We start from the raw sequence: 15,871 nt of genomic DNA, 5'->3' as shown, positions 1-15,871 counted from the left end.
GCCTCAATGACTACCGTCCGGGGCCCTGACATCGATCGGAATGAAGTGCTTCGAGGGGTTGGTCATGAGGCACATTAATTCCATACTCCCAGAATGCCTAGATGCACTGCAATTTGCATACTGCTGCAACCGGTCCACAGTAGACGCTATCTCCCTGGCCATACACATCCCTGTAGTATCTCGGCAACAAGGACTCCTACATCAGACCCCTATTTATTGACTACAGCTCCGCCTTCAACACCACAATCCCAGCCAAGCTTATGTCAAAGCTCCAAAACTTAGGACTTGGCTCCTCACTCTGCAACTGGATCCTCGACTTGCTGACCATAGACCACAATCAGTTAGAATAAACAACACCTCCTCCACGATAGACCTCACTACCAGGGCCCCGCAAGGCTGTGTACTTAGCCCCCTACTATACTCCCTGTACACACACGACTGCGTGGCAAAATTTGACTCCAACTCCATCTACAAGTTTGCTGATGACACGACTGTAGTGGGTCGGATCTCAAACAACGACGAGGCAGAATACGGGAGGGAGATAGAGAACCTAGTGGAATTCCGCCCTCAGTGCCAGCAAAACTAATGAGCTAGGCATTGACTTCAGGAAGCAAAGTACTTCACACACGACTGTCTGCATCAACGAGGCCGAGATGGTTGACAGTTTCAAATTCCTAGGTGTACACATCACCAAAAATCTGTCCTGGTGCACCCACGTCGATGCTACCAGCAAGAAAGAACAACAGCACCTATACTTCCTCAGGAAACGAAGGAAATTCAGCATGTCCACATTGACTCTTACCAACCTTTACAGATACACCATAGAAAGCATCCGATCTGGCTGGCTGCATCACAGTATTGTTCACTGTTACCAGATGCCTAAACGACCCTCTTATGGACTGATCTGATTAAGACCACTTTTGTATGCTTCATCCGATACCATTGACCAAAATGTGAACTGGACTAGTCACATAATACTGTGGCTATAAGAGCACATTAGATGCTAAGAATTCTGCTGAGAGTAATTCACCTCACAACTCCCCAAAGGCTGTGCACAAGTCAGGAGTGTGTTGGAATGCTGAACATTTACCTGGATGACTGCAGCTCTAATAGCACTAAAGAATCTTGATACCATCCAGGACAAAGCAGCCTCTGATTGGCACCATACACATTCACTCTCTCCACGACCAACCTACAGCAGCAGCAGTGTGTACAACTACAAGATGCACTGCAGAACTCATTAACGTTCTTAAGGCAGCACCTTCCAAACCCATGACGATTACCATTACCATCTAGAAGGACAGGAGCAGCAGATACATGGTAACACCATCACATGGAGATTCCCCGCCAAGTTGCTCATCACCCTGACTTGGAAATATATCGTTGTTCCTTCACTGTTACTGTCAAAATTCTGGACCTCACTCCCTACCCTACCAGCAGTATGGGTGTACCTACACAACAGAGGCTGCAGTTGTTCCAGAAGGCAGCTCAACACCAGTTTCTCAAGAAATCGAACCATACTGCTGGCCTGCTTGGTCTGCTTTAAACGCCAGTGATTTAGCCAAGTGAGCTAAATTAGCCCCTATGGATGGGTAAATAAATGCTGGCCTAGCCAGCAACGTCAACATCCCATGGGGGAAAAGGGAAAAATGAAGCTCCATGGAATGTTTTATTATGTTAAAGGTGCTGCAGAAATACCAACTGTTGTTGTAGCCTCACAGCTTCCTACCAATAAGGATAACCTATTATCAGTATCCCTTGAGGGAAGCAACGAGCCTCTGCTCTGCATGCTATCTTTCCAAACACCAAAGATCATAAACATACACCAATGCTCATTTACATAGCACCTTTAATATATTAAAATATCTCAAAGCAGTTATTAAATAAAATTTTATACTGAGCCACATATAAAAATAGGAGGTCAGATGATCTAAAGCTTGACTAAAATGCTGGAGTTTGGATGTACAAGTATCAGAATTAGAGGAATGCAGCGTTCTCAAGAGGATTGTCGTACTGGAGAATATGGAGTGCAAAGCCACAGAAGGATTTCAAAAGAAGGATGAAAATTTGAAATTTGGACACGTAATTGGTGAATAGTGCAAGTTGGGAGAGGGAAAGCAGTTTTGAATGAGCTGAAAGTTCATGAAGAACGGAAATAGAAGGCTGACAAAGAGAACATTCCAATTGACAATTCCAGAGATAACAAAAGGTATGGATGAGGGTTTCTGATGAGCTGAGGCAGGAGTGCAGTTGTGTGATATTAGAGAGGTGGGGTTTTAGCACTGGAATGGATATCTGATCGGTCGCTCACCTCAGGGTCAAATATAACACCATGCAACTGCAAGGAGAAAAGGTGGAGCTGGTGGCTAGGGAACCAGTTTGTGGTGGGCTCCGAAGGCAATGGCTTTGGTCTTCCAAATTGTTAGGTGAAAGAATTTCTACTCATCCAGTACTGGATGGTGGACGAGTAGTTTAACAATTCATAGACTGTGGAGAAGTTGGAGTGATCAGGTGGAACTGCACAAGCAGACGTGTGGAACCCGAGGTGTTGCACGCTAATGAGAAATAGGAGGGGGCCAAGGATAGTCCCTTGGCGATAACACTGAGTAGGAAGAGAAGACATTGCAGGAGACTCTCTGGCTACTCGTTTGAGGGCTAAGACAGAGGGTAAATTTTAGATAAGATTAGCACAGGATCGGGGGGGGGGGGGGGGAGAGGGATGAAGGGACAGGGAAGAGACAGTTATATGATCGCTTAAATTTAGCGAACAAATCCATTAGTTCTCACGCTTGAAGGTGAAAATAGAGCACGACGGAGAGAGGGGCTTAAGATGATAATTTTACTGGAAAGGAGAAGCTTGGTGGGAGCAGTGCATGGTGGTGGTTGGTGAATCTTTGCATTCCATAACGACCTGAAATAGTACGCAGTTTATATGGAGGACACCAAGATTGAGATGTGCTTCATGCGATCTGACAACAACAGCCGGTAAAACCACAAATCTAAAATTTAACCTCAGCAGCAGTACTAAACACCAATATACAGTCAAGATTTTTGTCAACATGAAACTTTCACATTTTAAGTCATAAACAGTGTTTATCAAAACTGCAAGCCACTGATTCTTTTGTTCCTGCACATCACAAGATTTAGTTAAGTGCTGTCGTGGACACAATATATGTGTTTACCGATTGCCAATGATCAGTATGTTTTATACAGAAAGAAGAGTGTTTTCTTATCCATATCTCCAGCTACCACACCAAAACAGGAAGCCAGTGCTGCTGACATCATCATTTTGCACTTGGAACAGGAAGTCAGCACCCACTCTTCCCATAGATGAATGCAAGATGCCACTGATGTAATTGTTGTATACCCATTGAATGTTTTTCCCTCCCACACTCCCAAACCTTGGCCTCTTCCCTCACCACCCGCTTGCAACCTGTGGAGTGAAATTGCAAGGCAGCGAGGGAGAAGATACAGTGAAGGGTCAGGAGCAAACGGTCAGTGAGGCAGAGAGCAAAATCACAACTGTAATCCCAGGAGTTTTTAAACTGGTGCTTGGGGTTCAATATTCTGTGAAAACTACAATCCTTAACCATGATGAAAACAAATTATTGAATGTTTAATTCATCTTTATATTGTTCGATATTAAAGGTGATCCTATTGTTGATAGCTGTGGCTGATACTGATGTCACAGGCACTGCAATTGGATGAATGCACCCCCTTCCATTGTGGTGGCAGAAAATACAGCCATTCCAATTAAATAATACAGCAGCAAGCTTTCACGAGTTAAAAAAAAACATTTTTTACCCTCTCACACTAATCCCGAATTAAATGCAACATCACACACATGGTCTCACTCACACAAATACACACAGAAATAGTGGATACAGATAAATGTGATGCACCTGGGAGGTTATCTCAGTCTCAGATTTAGGACTTCCAGCTTCCACAGGAGGCCGGCAGTGTTTTGAATAGATTTCTTGATTTCAAGTTGAAGTGAGGATCTTGTAACTCAAGGGGTTCTAGCAGGTTTAGGTTTTTTCTTGTAGTTGAATAACAGGGGCTGGTTTAGCACAGTGGGCTAAATAGCTGGCTTGTAAAACAGATCAAGGTCAGCAGCGTGGGTTCAATTTCCGTACCAGCCTCCCCGAACAGACGCCGGAACGTGGCGACAAGGGGAATTACACAGTAACTTCATTTGAAGCCTATTTGTGACAATAAGTGATTTTCATTTTTTCAACTGGGAGGTCGGTTCTCAAGCAAACACTAAACTCCATCAGGTTACATATTCTGGCCCTCACTGACTTGCGGCTGGTTTTCAAGTCTGGTTCACAGACTGGCTAAACTGATGCCTTTTATGATTTTGGTGGAACTAAACCTGGGTAGCTCAGTTGGTAAAGTATCAGACTTTTAATTTGAGGGTGCAGGCTTCCAGGCCTTGTCTGGATGGTGCTCTTTTTCTTTCTGTAAACAATATGCAGTGATTAGTGTAAAAAGCAGGTGTTTAAGTCATGGTGTTCGTTTGGGGAGCTGGTGCAGACACAATGGGCCAAATGGACTCCTGCGCCGTAACAATTCTGTGATCAGCAAACTGCTCTCAGCTGAGCTTTCAAATAAACACAACATATCTTCTGCCAAATCCAAGTCTTTTCCAAATAAGGTGTGGTGTTCATGTTGATTAGGTTAACACGTCTGAGGCTCACCCAGTCTCGTTTGAATGGGGAAAACAATTGGGATACAACAGAAGTTGATAGTGACCATTTCATCTGCCACAAACTGAGTTTCAATCTTTCCTTTTGTCCCATTTGAGGCACATAGTGAGGCAGTCTCATAACTGCATTGTCTTTTGTGTTGGCCCATCCTTAAAGAAATGTTCAAATTCTTGGATGGTTGTGCATTGTAGTGACCTACTAGGGCTCTCTCCCACACTCTCTCTCTCCCACACTCTCTCTCTCCCACACTCTCTCTCTCCCACACTCTCTCTCTCCCACACTCTCTCTCTCCCACACTCTCTCTCTCCCACACTAGGGCCATTTTAAATTAAAGAATTGGGCACTTTAAAACAAACCAGTCACTCCAGCACAGCCTCATGGGAATTCGAACTGGCCAGGTTTGAATACGCTAAAGGTTAGACAGGCTGCCAAGACATGTCCGGACCTGCCCTGTCAATCAGCCATCAAGAGATAATCGATCCGATTGATATGCACCAGTCTACTGTTGCAAACCCAGGCTGGGTCAGACTCTAGGGTGTCTAGAATTCGCACCGTCACCTTATTTGGCAATGGTATGCGTGCCAACCAGGGTCAGAACCAAAGAGACAAGGACAGGAAGGAGAGACAAGGAGAGGAGAGGGAGAAAAGTGCTTGCTCCAAAGTGAACCTTCAACTCAACATTTCCCCAACACACCCTCTGAGCCTGAATTAAGAGGGCAAATGCCCACGTGACGGCCAGTCTTGAGTGAGTGAAGGACGAATACAGATCTCAACCAGTAAAATTGGGCCATAAATTAGGTGTCTGGAAAACAAGGCTTACAAGCTGTACTTAGCATTAGGATAACCGAGAACATTGCAAATACTCTGTGGGAGGAAATTTAGTGCAAGCTGGACCCCTACCCAGATCAGTTTCCAAAGCCCTGCGATGAACCTTACACTTCAAAATAGACATGACCAGTCGTGGGGAGTGGGAGGAGGTCCTCCGTAAATATTTGAATAGTAAATGGCCCAAGTTGGTTCAGTGGGGTGACACCCCAACATTGGATCAGGGATCCGAAGGAGCAAATTGTTGGTGCCATGCCCATACAGAGGTGGGTAAAAGGAAACAAACTAAGTAAGGTGATTGCAATCGCAAGTTGCCTGGATCAACTCTGTGGAAGTGAGAGAGAGATAGTCAGGATTAAAAGGGACAGGGAAGCCCAAATATCCAAATTGAGGGCAGGCACAGAGAAACTGGTTAACCAGATTAAAGACGACAAAGAAGCTCAGATGTCCAAATTAAAGGAGGACAAAGAGGAACATTTTAACCAAAGATCGCCAGATCTCACAATTACAGCAAGACATGGTGGGCGCCACCGCGCGCATTCACTAATTAGAAACCGATGTAGCGCAGAGAGAAGAGAGATACTGACTCAACCTCATACACATGAGCCAGTTTCAGGCTCAGTACGATGAGGCAAATCAAAAACTATAGCGCACCGCTAGTGACAAAGACAGTGTGCTAACACAACTGGAAGAATTAAAATTGAAAAGCAGCGACCTGCAACCTGCAGTAAAAGTTTTACACCAAGCAGTGAAAGACAATAGTGCCCACGCAACTGACCATACCAAATGCCTGCACGAGATAGACAGACTACAGTCCCAACTAGCTATTAAAAGAGGGGTAATGTGCGCGTACACGACAAATTCCAGGGACAGCAACACAGAGGTAGAATGGGAGGAATTAGAAGAGGCTGTCTGCAGTTATGTGACCACCAGCCCCACAACCACTGGGGACCCCACCTCCGACTGGGGACCCCACCTCCGACTGGGGACCCCACGTCTGTTCCAAGTGGCGGAGCCTGCTGCACCCCCTGAACTACACCCAGCACCGGTCCCCATTCCAATGATTCCAGTCACCACCCGCAAACAGAACGGACAGAACTCTCATGTGACCTACTTAACATCCTGCACCATGACCCAGCTCACCATCACAAAATCAATTGGGGTATTCGAACCTTCCTGGGACCCAAACGCACTTTTTGACAATGTCTCAGTACCGGGTTCTAAATGGCCTGGATGAGGCAGAGAAGGTTAAGCTAATACTATTATGTTTAAGCCCCGCCATTCGTTTCACCCTACCTGCTCCCCAAACATAGCAGGAGGAAACCTACTGGACATGAAAGCAGCCGTTCTAACCACTTTAGGACTCAATAGGGATGACTCAGTGAACGGTTTGAACAGGTGTCAACAGAAACTAGGGGGCATCCGATGACTTTTGCCGGTGTCTCTGGAACCAGTTAACTGGGGCATTCGGACCATTAAATGGAGTCCAATTAGACCCATATCACTGTTCCATGTGGATCAGAACCCTGATAACCCATGTCAGACAGCAGTCGCAAAGCATGCGAGAACTACAATCCCAAGGATAACATCCATAATGAAGCCTGATTCACGCTTGGGAAAGGGACATTAAATAGCTAAACACCCTTGAAACCACCAAACCAGAGAAGATTAATCCTATCCATCCAAGCCCACATCCCAGCCGGGTATGGCAAAATGATGGGGGAGGTAGAAACAAGAAGACCAGACCATTTGTCCCCATATATGTCTCCCGATCGCCAAAACAGGGAATCACAGGCCAGTGCCGGCTGTACTCCCAATCCCCAAAACCGGGAGCAGCACAGAACCAAACCAAGGTTTCCACTCCAACAAGGCACCCACCCCAACCAGCAGTGCTAGAACTGCAGCCAGCCCAACCATTTCACCCGGGACTGTAGGGCCCCACCCAACTCTCCCCACGACCAACTGCATGATTCCCCAAAGATAAAACCCTACCCATGCCCCTGGAAGGATCAGCACAACAGGCCACCATTATCCCAGTAGAAAACCCGAGACTCCCTTCGGATTGTACCCTCAAATAGAATACGGACCAGAGACATGACGGTGCCAGGCCTCACTGACATGGGTGTGTAACACCACATGGAATAGTGTCGGGAGACCCCTAGTAAAAGGTGAGGTACGAGGCCGCCCGTCGAGTTCTGATGGGACACAAGAGGATCCTGCACTACTCTAAACATATCCCCCGGCCTTGACTGCACATGGCGCACCTGCAGGACAATTATGTTGAGTGGCTTCACAGGAGGGAGCAGAAACTGACACACTAGAATTTGCCATTCAGCTATCTTGGTTAAACTCCACCCCGAGACAGGGCATATATTAAGATCTGACTTAATGCGAAAATGCAACTTGTCCTTCGACCCAGCCAATGCCTGCGACTGGTTGATGCCAACCATCCAGGAATCCCCGATCGAGGTGGCCACTGTTAAGTATATACCGTATATACTCGCGTATCATGCGATCTCGCGTATCATGCGACCCCTAAATTTTCGTCCCCAAAACATGATTCTATGCTATGTCTCATGTTTCATGCGAGTAACTTTTTTGGAAATTAATGCCCAAACTAAAACTTCCAAATGGCATCATTGTCTGTGGATTCTGCAGAGTGGATTCTGTTGTGAAAGCTGTACGCGAATCGAACAGCTTTCCAGCTGTCTTTACTAGCGTCGTTCTGCCACTTGACGTTTCCATTCATAAAAACGGCAAGTAAAACACCCGCGAATTCTGTATCGGAAAAAGACGGCCATGTATTGAATAAACTACCCATATGATCAGGAATACTACTCTTCAGATTTTGACCACAGCATTCTGATGGGAAGATGTTCAGCCACTTGACGTTTCCATTCATGTTTTTATGAATGGAAACGTCAAGTGGCAGAACGACGCTAGTAAAGACAGCTGGAAACTGCCAGATTTTGCCAAGGAATTACCTGCCTTAGTCTGCCAACTGTGCCGTCATCTGGATGACAGTCTGGTAAAGCTCAGTCTGGAGTAGTCCTCTAAAGAAATGCCATCTGCTGATCTGTCTTCTCACCAGCGGCCCTCACAGCGCCCCCATCCGCTTCACTGCCCCCCCCCTGAGCACAGCAGTGGTGGCTAAAGGTAATCTGTGGTCATGCACTAGAACTGACCGGCAGCTGAAGTATTAGGTGAAGAAGGATTGAATAAGGGCTGAGAAAATTAGGGGTGGGAGACCCCAGACGCTTATGGTGATGGTGGAAGGGCCATCCCGTGACCCACCAGAAACCGCGCTTCCCCCACAGGCAGCTCACAATGGAGCAGCAGCATATTAATCAACCCACAGACATGCATAAAGAATGAGCTGTTTTTGTTTACCAGGAGCAGTAATGTATCTGGCCCAACTGCTTCCTTTTTACTAGCTACAAATTCAAAACCAATAGAGAAAAGTACAGAGGAAGTTTATGAAGATGTTACGAAGAACGGCAGAGTTCTTCCCATCAGAAAAAACAGCAAGTAAAACACCCACGAATTTTGTATCTCGCGTATCATGCGACCCCCCAAATTTAGGTTACAAATTAGGTCTTCAAAAGTCGCATTATACGCGAGTATATACGGTAGATAGAATTGCCACTATCAGAGAGCTGTAGGTGAACCACAACGAGATGGCCGATGACCCGGTAGCACAGGTGACATTGGAAAAACACACCAGGGCATTCGGTGTATCCCCTCTTGGAGGCCCACCACTGACTACCGTGCACTGAACCAGACCACCCCAGTCATGGCCCCCACAGTGGCGACCAGCCCTGAAGCCATGATGTGATGGGCCCCACATGCCAATTACTTCATGGTGTTAGACAGCAGTAATGGCTTCTGGTCGATCCCCCTGGAGCCTTACTGCCAGTATAAATTTGCCTTCACATTGCAGGGGCAGCAGTACACCTGGATGTCTGCCCCAAGGTTTCCACAACTCTCCCTCCATCTTCCACCAGAGGTTAGCCAAAGGCTTGGAACATTTTTCCAGGCCAGAATGTCTCATCCAATATGTGGACGATCTCCTCCTACAAACGGAAACCAGAGGAGAACATTTTAAATTATTAAAGAAACTGCTGAATCTCATCACTACATTAATATTAATAATAGACCGCAAAAAGGCCCAAATCATGAGACCGCAAGTCACCTCCTTGGGTACGGTAGTGACCGAGGGAAAGCAAGAAATTGAAAGGAAGCAAGTAGAGTCGGTAACACACCTTCCCTTGCCAAAGGACGTGACATGACTACGCTCCTTTCTAGGATTGGTGGGGTACTGCCGAAAGCACATTGACGGTTTTGCCACCAAAGCTGCCCACCTTCCAGAACTCCTACGGAAAAACATTCCGTGGACCTGGACCAAGAGACATACACACGCAGTCTGGAAATGAAAAAAAAAATAATCATTAGCGCAAGCACCTGCTCTAACCCCTCAATCAACAGTTGACTGCCTTGGGAAAGAAGGTGTCCCCAGTTGAACACGCCTCTTCCCATTGAGGCCATCGGGGTCACACACCTACTCCAGTCAATACACACTCCCCACACTGTGTCATATCCTTCAACAACAGAACACAGATTGTGGTAAGGACGTATTCATAGGAAGAATGTACCTTTTCCCCGTCAAACCCACTCCAGCCAAGCACACCCAAGTACCACTACACCTCTTCCCCGTTAAACTCACTCCAGCCAAAAAACTCACTCCAGCCAAACACACCCAAGTGCCATCACATCTCTTTCCCATTCCTGATCGATACCCACCCCAGGCCATAAAATTAACCTTTTCTTTTGAACATGCACACCCAAGTGCTACTTCACGTCTTCCCCGTTAAACTCACTCCAGCCACAAGCGCACCCAAATGCTGCTACACCTTTCCCCCGTTACCTACCCACTCCACCAGGACTATCTTGCAATCGAGTGTTCGCCTATTTTCAAACTGCCTGTAGAACCAGCCCATGTTCCTGTTGCGAACCTCTGCTTTTACAACAATCCACCATTGCACCCCTTCCCTGATCAACACACCCAATGTCATAGAATTAACTTTTCTTTTGACATATACCTACTCCAACCACAAGCACATTTAGTGCTACCACACCTCTTCCCCATTAAACTCACTCCAGCTCAACATGCCCAAGTGCCGTCACATCTCTTCACCATTCCCCATCGACCTATAATTAAAATCGAAAATTGCCATCAAACTTGATAAAATAGACAGATGATTTGGCCTGCACTTGATGAATTGTTATAACGGCCGTATGTGCCAATACCATCCCTCGCCATTCATTCTTCGATCAGTCATCCTTAAACATGTTCTACTATGTGCTTTGCCAGGTCACCATCCATTATTTTGCTTACATCTCTTCTCCATTAAACTCCAATCCCAGCCAGGCACAACCACGTGCTACTAGACCATGTCCCCATTGAACACCTACTCCAACCAAGTACACCCAAATGCTCTGGAACAGTCCTGCTATTGAGTCCTCACATATTTCGGACCCACCGGTGTAATCCCGTTTCCTTTTGCTGTGTGTGGCACTAATCCCCACCTCAGAAAATACTCTGCCCACACAGCCCCATTAAACACAGATCACAAAATCCTGTAGGAACTATTACATTTATATATCAGGTAGTTTGTAATTTTACATTTTATTTTCAAAAAGGTGGGGAAAGGAATCGATGCTGCCTTAAATGCCCCTCCAGAATTAACTACATACTACTTTACCATCTGGGACTCCTCATCCCAAAATAGTTGCAGCAACCCTGGACTACAGATGCCGCATCAATCGAAGACCAGGAGATCAGCCTACGATACTCAGAATATATGTGGTTCACCCCACCGGATGCAGGCGAGTGTGAAATGGCATACTATGAGTACAGCCAAATAAGAGTCTCACCTGTGGGTGCAACAACCAAAGAGTGGTGTACAGGAAGAATTAGGTGAGCTCTGATTATTGTTCCCCCGAAGGACAACCCTCACTAGTGATTGGTGGGTATATAACAGCCATGGATGCATGGAGCTATCCTGACTAGCCCATGGCCTGGAAAAAGGGCTGGAATTAGGGCAGAGTTACCCCGGTGAGGTTATTCAGAATGAATACATTTACCATGAGATTAGAAATGGGTTAAAGCCCACAGTGAGTACGGAATGTCTACTTTATCTCCCTTTGGCTTCACGTCTTTTGGGACTTGTGGAAGGAAGGACGTGCTTGTTAGGAGAATTGGACATTCAGAATTCTCCCTTAGTGTGCCTGAACAGGCGTCGTGATGTGGCGACTAGGGAATTTTCACAGTAACTTCATTGCAGTGTTAATGGAAGCCTACCTGTGACACTAATAACAATTATGATTACCTTGGGTACCTCTAGTAATCTGTAGGTAATATATGGGTTAATTGTGTTAAATACATATTGTTGAATTTTGAACTTGTGTTTGTGGTTTGTTCTCCTTGTTAATAACCTATGGTCAATGCAGAATATACTTTTTGATGCAGATCTGTTTTCTCTGAGGTATTACATCTCATGTTTTCTCCTGTTTGGTGCTTAGCTCAAAACTAATTTATTTTCAGATCCCTAAAATAAATGCATTTCTTTTCATAAACAGCAGCAACCCAGGAATGACATTTATCAACATCTCACAACTTTATACTACCATGCTGCAAAGGCATGCCATTCTGACTCAATGGCGCCATCTAATGGAAGAGCAAAATACTGCAGAAACTAGAAAGCTGAAATAAAACTAGAAACTGCTGGAAATATTCATTAAGTCTGGTAGCATCCATGAAGAGAGAAGCAAAGTTAAAGACAAAGGCAAAGACAAAACAAATCTGAACAGAGAATAAAAATGTCTGAAAATGTGTGACATGCTAAATTTAATTTACTGTGCAGCTTAGCTCTTCAGACAGTGGAACATATTCTAGTTCCAAAGGCAGATCGTTTTATAAACATGTCAGTTTCCACACATGCACTAACAACACCCAGCTCTACCTCATCATCACCTCTCAAAACACTCCAAACTTGAAACTCAAACCACTTATTCAACATTTAGTACTGGTTGGGCATATATTTCCTCCAATTAAATATTCAGAGGACTAAAGCCACTCTCTTGGCCTAAGTTGAAATCTGTTCCCAAGCCACTAGTTTCATCCCTCTGCGAACTAGATTTGTCTGGTCCGAAACAAACTTTCCACCACACATCTGTATCACTAAGATTAACTATTTCCGACTCTTCATCCATCGCAGCCAGTCTGCTGCCAACACCCTCATCAATGTCTTTATTATCTCTAGATCTGACTAGTTTAAAGGAATCCTGGCTGGTGTCCCTACCCTCTGTAAATTGAGGTCATCCAAAACCTTGCTGCCTGTATCCTTAATCACTCCAAAACCTGTTCACCTAACACCCATGTGCTGCTGACCTACATTGGCTACTGCTTCAGTAACACCGCTTTCAAATTCTAATGTTTGTTTTGAAATCCCTCCATGGCCTCAACCCCTCCCTATCTCCATAATCTTCGCTGGCTCCATGAATTCTGTGTTTAAATTCTTGCCTCTTGTGCATCCCTAATTTTAGTCACTCTACCATTGGTGGCCATGCCTTTAGCATCTAGTTCACTCATGTCCTTTAGGAAGGAAAACCTGCTATCTTTATCTGATCTGGCATACATGCGATTCCAGACCCACATCAATGTGGTTGTCTCTTAAATGCCCTCAGGGATGGGCAATAAATGCTGGCTCAACCTGCGATGCCCACATCCCAAATTAATGATCATTCTACTCACTTAAGCTTGGGGACTCAAGGTCCAGATTATAGTTGACCTGGGAGTCTTTTAATCTGAAAAATTGCTGGGTTATTGAGGTTTTTGTTTGAGCATTGCTTTAAGAGTTTTGAATTAACTTGTTAATCCTAACTGAAATGCACAGGCTTTTGAAGAGGATGGAACTTCCAAATAAAATAAAAGCAGAAAAGCAACTTAATGGGGAGATGATGGTGTAACGCTAATGTCCCTGAGCTAGTAATCCAGAGGTCCCAGATGAAAGCTCAGGGGCATGGGTTCAAATCCTACCAGGGCAGTTGGTGGAACTGGAATGCAGTTAATAAATCTGGACTATAATTGTATAATTGTGACCATGACAACCATCATCAATTGTTGCAAGAACTATCTAGTTCACTACTGTCCTTAAAGGAAGGAAACGCTGCCATACTTACCTGGTCTGGCATCCATGTGAGTCCAGACCTACATCAATGTGGATGACTTTTAACTGCCCTCTGAAAGTAAGCCACTCAGTTCAAGGTCATTAGGGATGGGGAACAAATGCTGACCTTGCCAATAACACCAACATCCCATGAAAGAATAGAAAAAAAGTTACGGTGAACTATTGTTAAACACATATTTCATGCATTGATGATGCTATCAGCAAAGGGACTAGGAAAATAAAATTGCAGAGTTGTACAGCATTACCATGCTTGCAAACTGCACTCTCTGGAAGTCGGCTGAAATGAAAAAAATGAAATGAAAATCGCTTATTGTCACGAGTAGGCTTCAATGAAGTTACTGTGAAAAGCCCCTAGTCGCCACACTCCGGCGCCTGTTCGGGGAGGCTGGTACGGGAATTGAACCGTGCTGCTGTCCTGCCTTGGTCTACTTTAAAAGTCAGCTATTTAGCCCAGTGTACTAAACCAGCCCCTGGTGGACTGCACAATGTTTAGCACCATTCACAACTCCTCAGATAACGAAACAGTCCAGCATGCCTGATTTCATCCCAGTCTGTAGTTGTGCTCAGGGATATCCCACCTTCCCGGTCTGTCTACATGCAATTTCAGACTGTCGCTATGCTTTGTGACTTTACATGCCACATTCGATCCTTCCCTCCTCTCCCAGCAGCTCGTACTCCAGTACATCTAACAAAGCTACAGATTCACACATTGCAGAGTTAAAAAATGTGTGATATATTTCAAATACATCTCTGCAGCAATCAGAAAAAAAGAACAGAATTCTATGGTCCCAAAGTCGTAATTCCACCATATGGTGCAAATGTCTCACTTTTGACCGTCATTTCACCAGACCCATCCAATGATATGCTACCGTTCTTCCAGACTTAGGGTAAAGCGCTTTTTTGTGAACGAAGCGGCCTTCCTTTTTTGTGTGTTTATGTACAAAATGTACTTGTTAATGTTCTCTAACTTGAATATACAGCAACGATATAACTGCTCAAATAACAGGCTTTGAAGAGGCACATTTTTATCGCCTTAATTATTTACCGATCTTTGAAACTAGCTTTCGAGAGTCTGCTGTCTTGGTTTACAACCATACATTAGTTTATTTTAATTTTAATTTGTTTAAAATTCAGCAATTTATTCAACCTAATAAATCCTACGAGCAGCAATTTCAGTGCCTGATGTCTCCTTATTTCACAAGGTTGTGATTGTAATGAGGATAATGACATTAACAGTTTTTCCTGGGTTTGCCAACCCAGAGGAAAGACAGAATATCCAAACATATTACCCCAACAAGCGCACACAGATTGCTTTTTTGTTGCTTGGGCAGTCCCTCATTGTCGAGGATGACTTGCTTCCACTCCGGGGAGGTGGATTCTGTGTTGGTTGAATTGTCCAATCCTGGATTTGCAGGCTCTGGCTCAGGTTTGGCAGGTGGTGCTTGATGAGGTGGGGGGGGGGGGGGGGGGGGGCGTTGGTGGGATGCTCTGGATTCTGCAATCTCCTTCTGCTGTTTATGCTTGACCTCTAAGTGTTCCACCCTACGACGCTCGTGGTGATTGGCGCCCTCGCGGATACTTTTTCTCCAGCTTGTGCGGTCTAAGGCAAGCGATTCCCATGTGTCTACAGGGATGTGGCATTTATTTCTGGAGGCTTTCAGAGTGTCCGTGTAGAGTTTCCTCTGCGCTCCTAGTGATTGCTTGGGGCAGCAGGGTAGCATGGTGGTTAGCATACATGCTTCACAGCTCCAGGGTCCCAGGTTCGATTCCCGGCTGGGTCACTGTCTGTGTGGAGTCTGCACGTCCTCCCCGTGTGTGCGTGGGTTTCCTCCGGGTGCTCCGGTTTCCTCCCACAGTCCAAAGATGTGCGGGTTAGGTGGATTGGCCATGCTAAATTGCCCGTAGTGTCCTAAAAAGTAAGGTTAAAGGGGGGTTGTTGGGTTACGGGTATAGGGTGGATACGTGGGTTTGAATGGGGTCATCATTGCTCGGCACAACATCGAGGGCCGAAGGGCCTGTTCTGTTCTATGTTCTATGTTCTATTGTGGAGCTCGGAGTAGAGCACGTGTTTTGGGAGTCTTGTGTCGG

General features: G+C 45.4%; 1 protein-coding gene across 2 annotated transcripts in view; it reads right to left on the bottom strand.

The window, feature by feature from the left end:
* Positions 1-15,871, bottom strand: part of pggt1b (protein geranylgeranyltransferase type I, beta subunit) — a 108,615-nt gene that overhangs the window by 61,896 nt on the left and 30,848 nt on the right. Inside the window, exon 3 of one of the 2 annotated variants that reach the window (XM_038805067.1) lies at positions 9,797-9,957. The exons of the other annotated variant lie outside the window; for it this stretch is intronic. Coding sequence (XP_038660995.1) covers positions 9,797-9,957 — 161 coding nt within the window. The remainder of the gene's footprint in view (positions 1-9,796; positions 9,958-15,871) is intronic. 2 annotated transcript variants of the gene reach the window in all.

The sequence above is a fragment of the Scyliorhinus canicula genome, chromosome 8, assembly GCF_902713615.1.
Source record: "Scyliorhinus canicula chromosome 8, sScyCan1.1, whole genome shotgun sequence".
NCBI lineage: Eukaryota > Metazoa > Chordata > Chondrichthyes > Carcharhiniformes > Scyliorhinidae > Scyliorhinus > Scyliorhinus canicula.
Note: the sequence above shows the minus strand (reverse complement) of the source record. Positions and strands in the feature narration are given on the sequence as shown.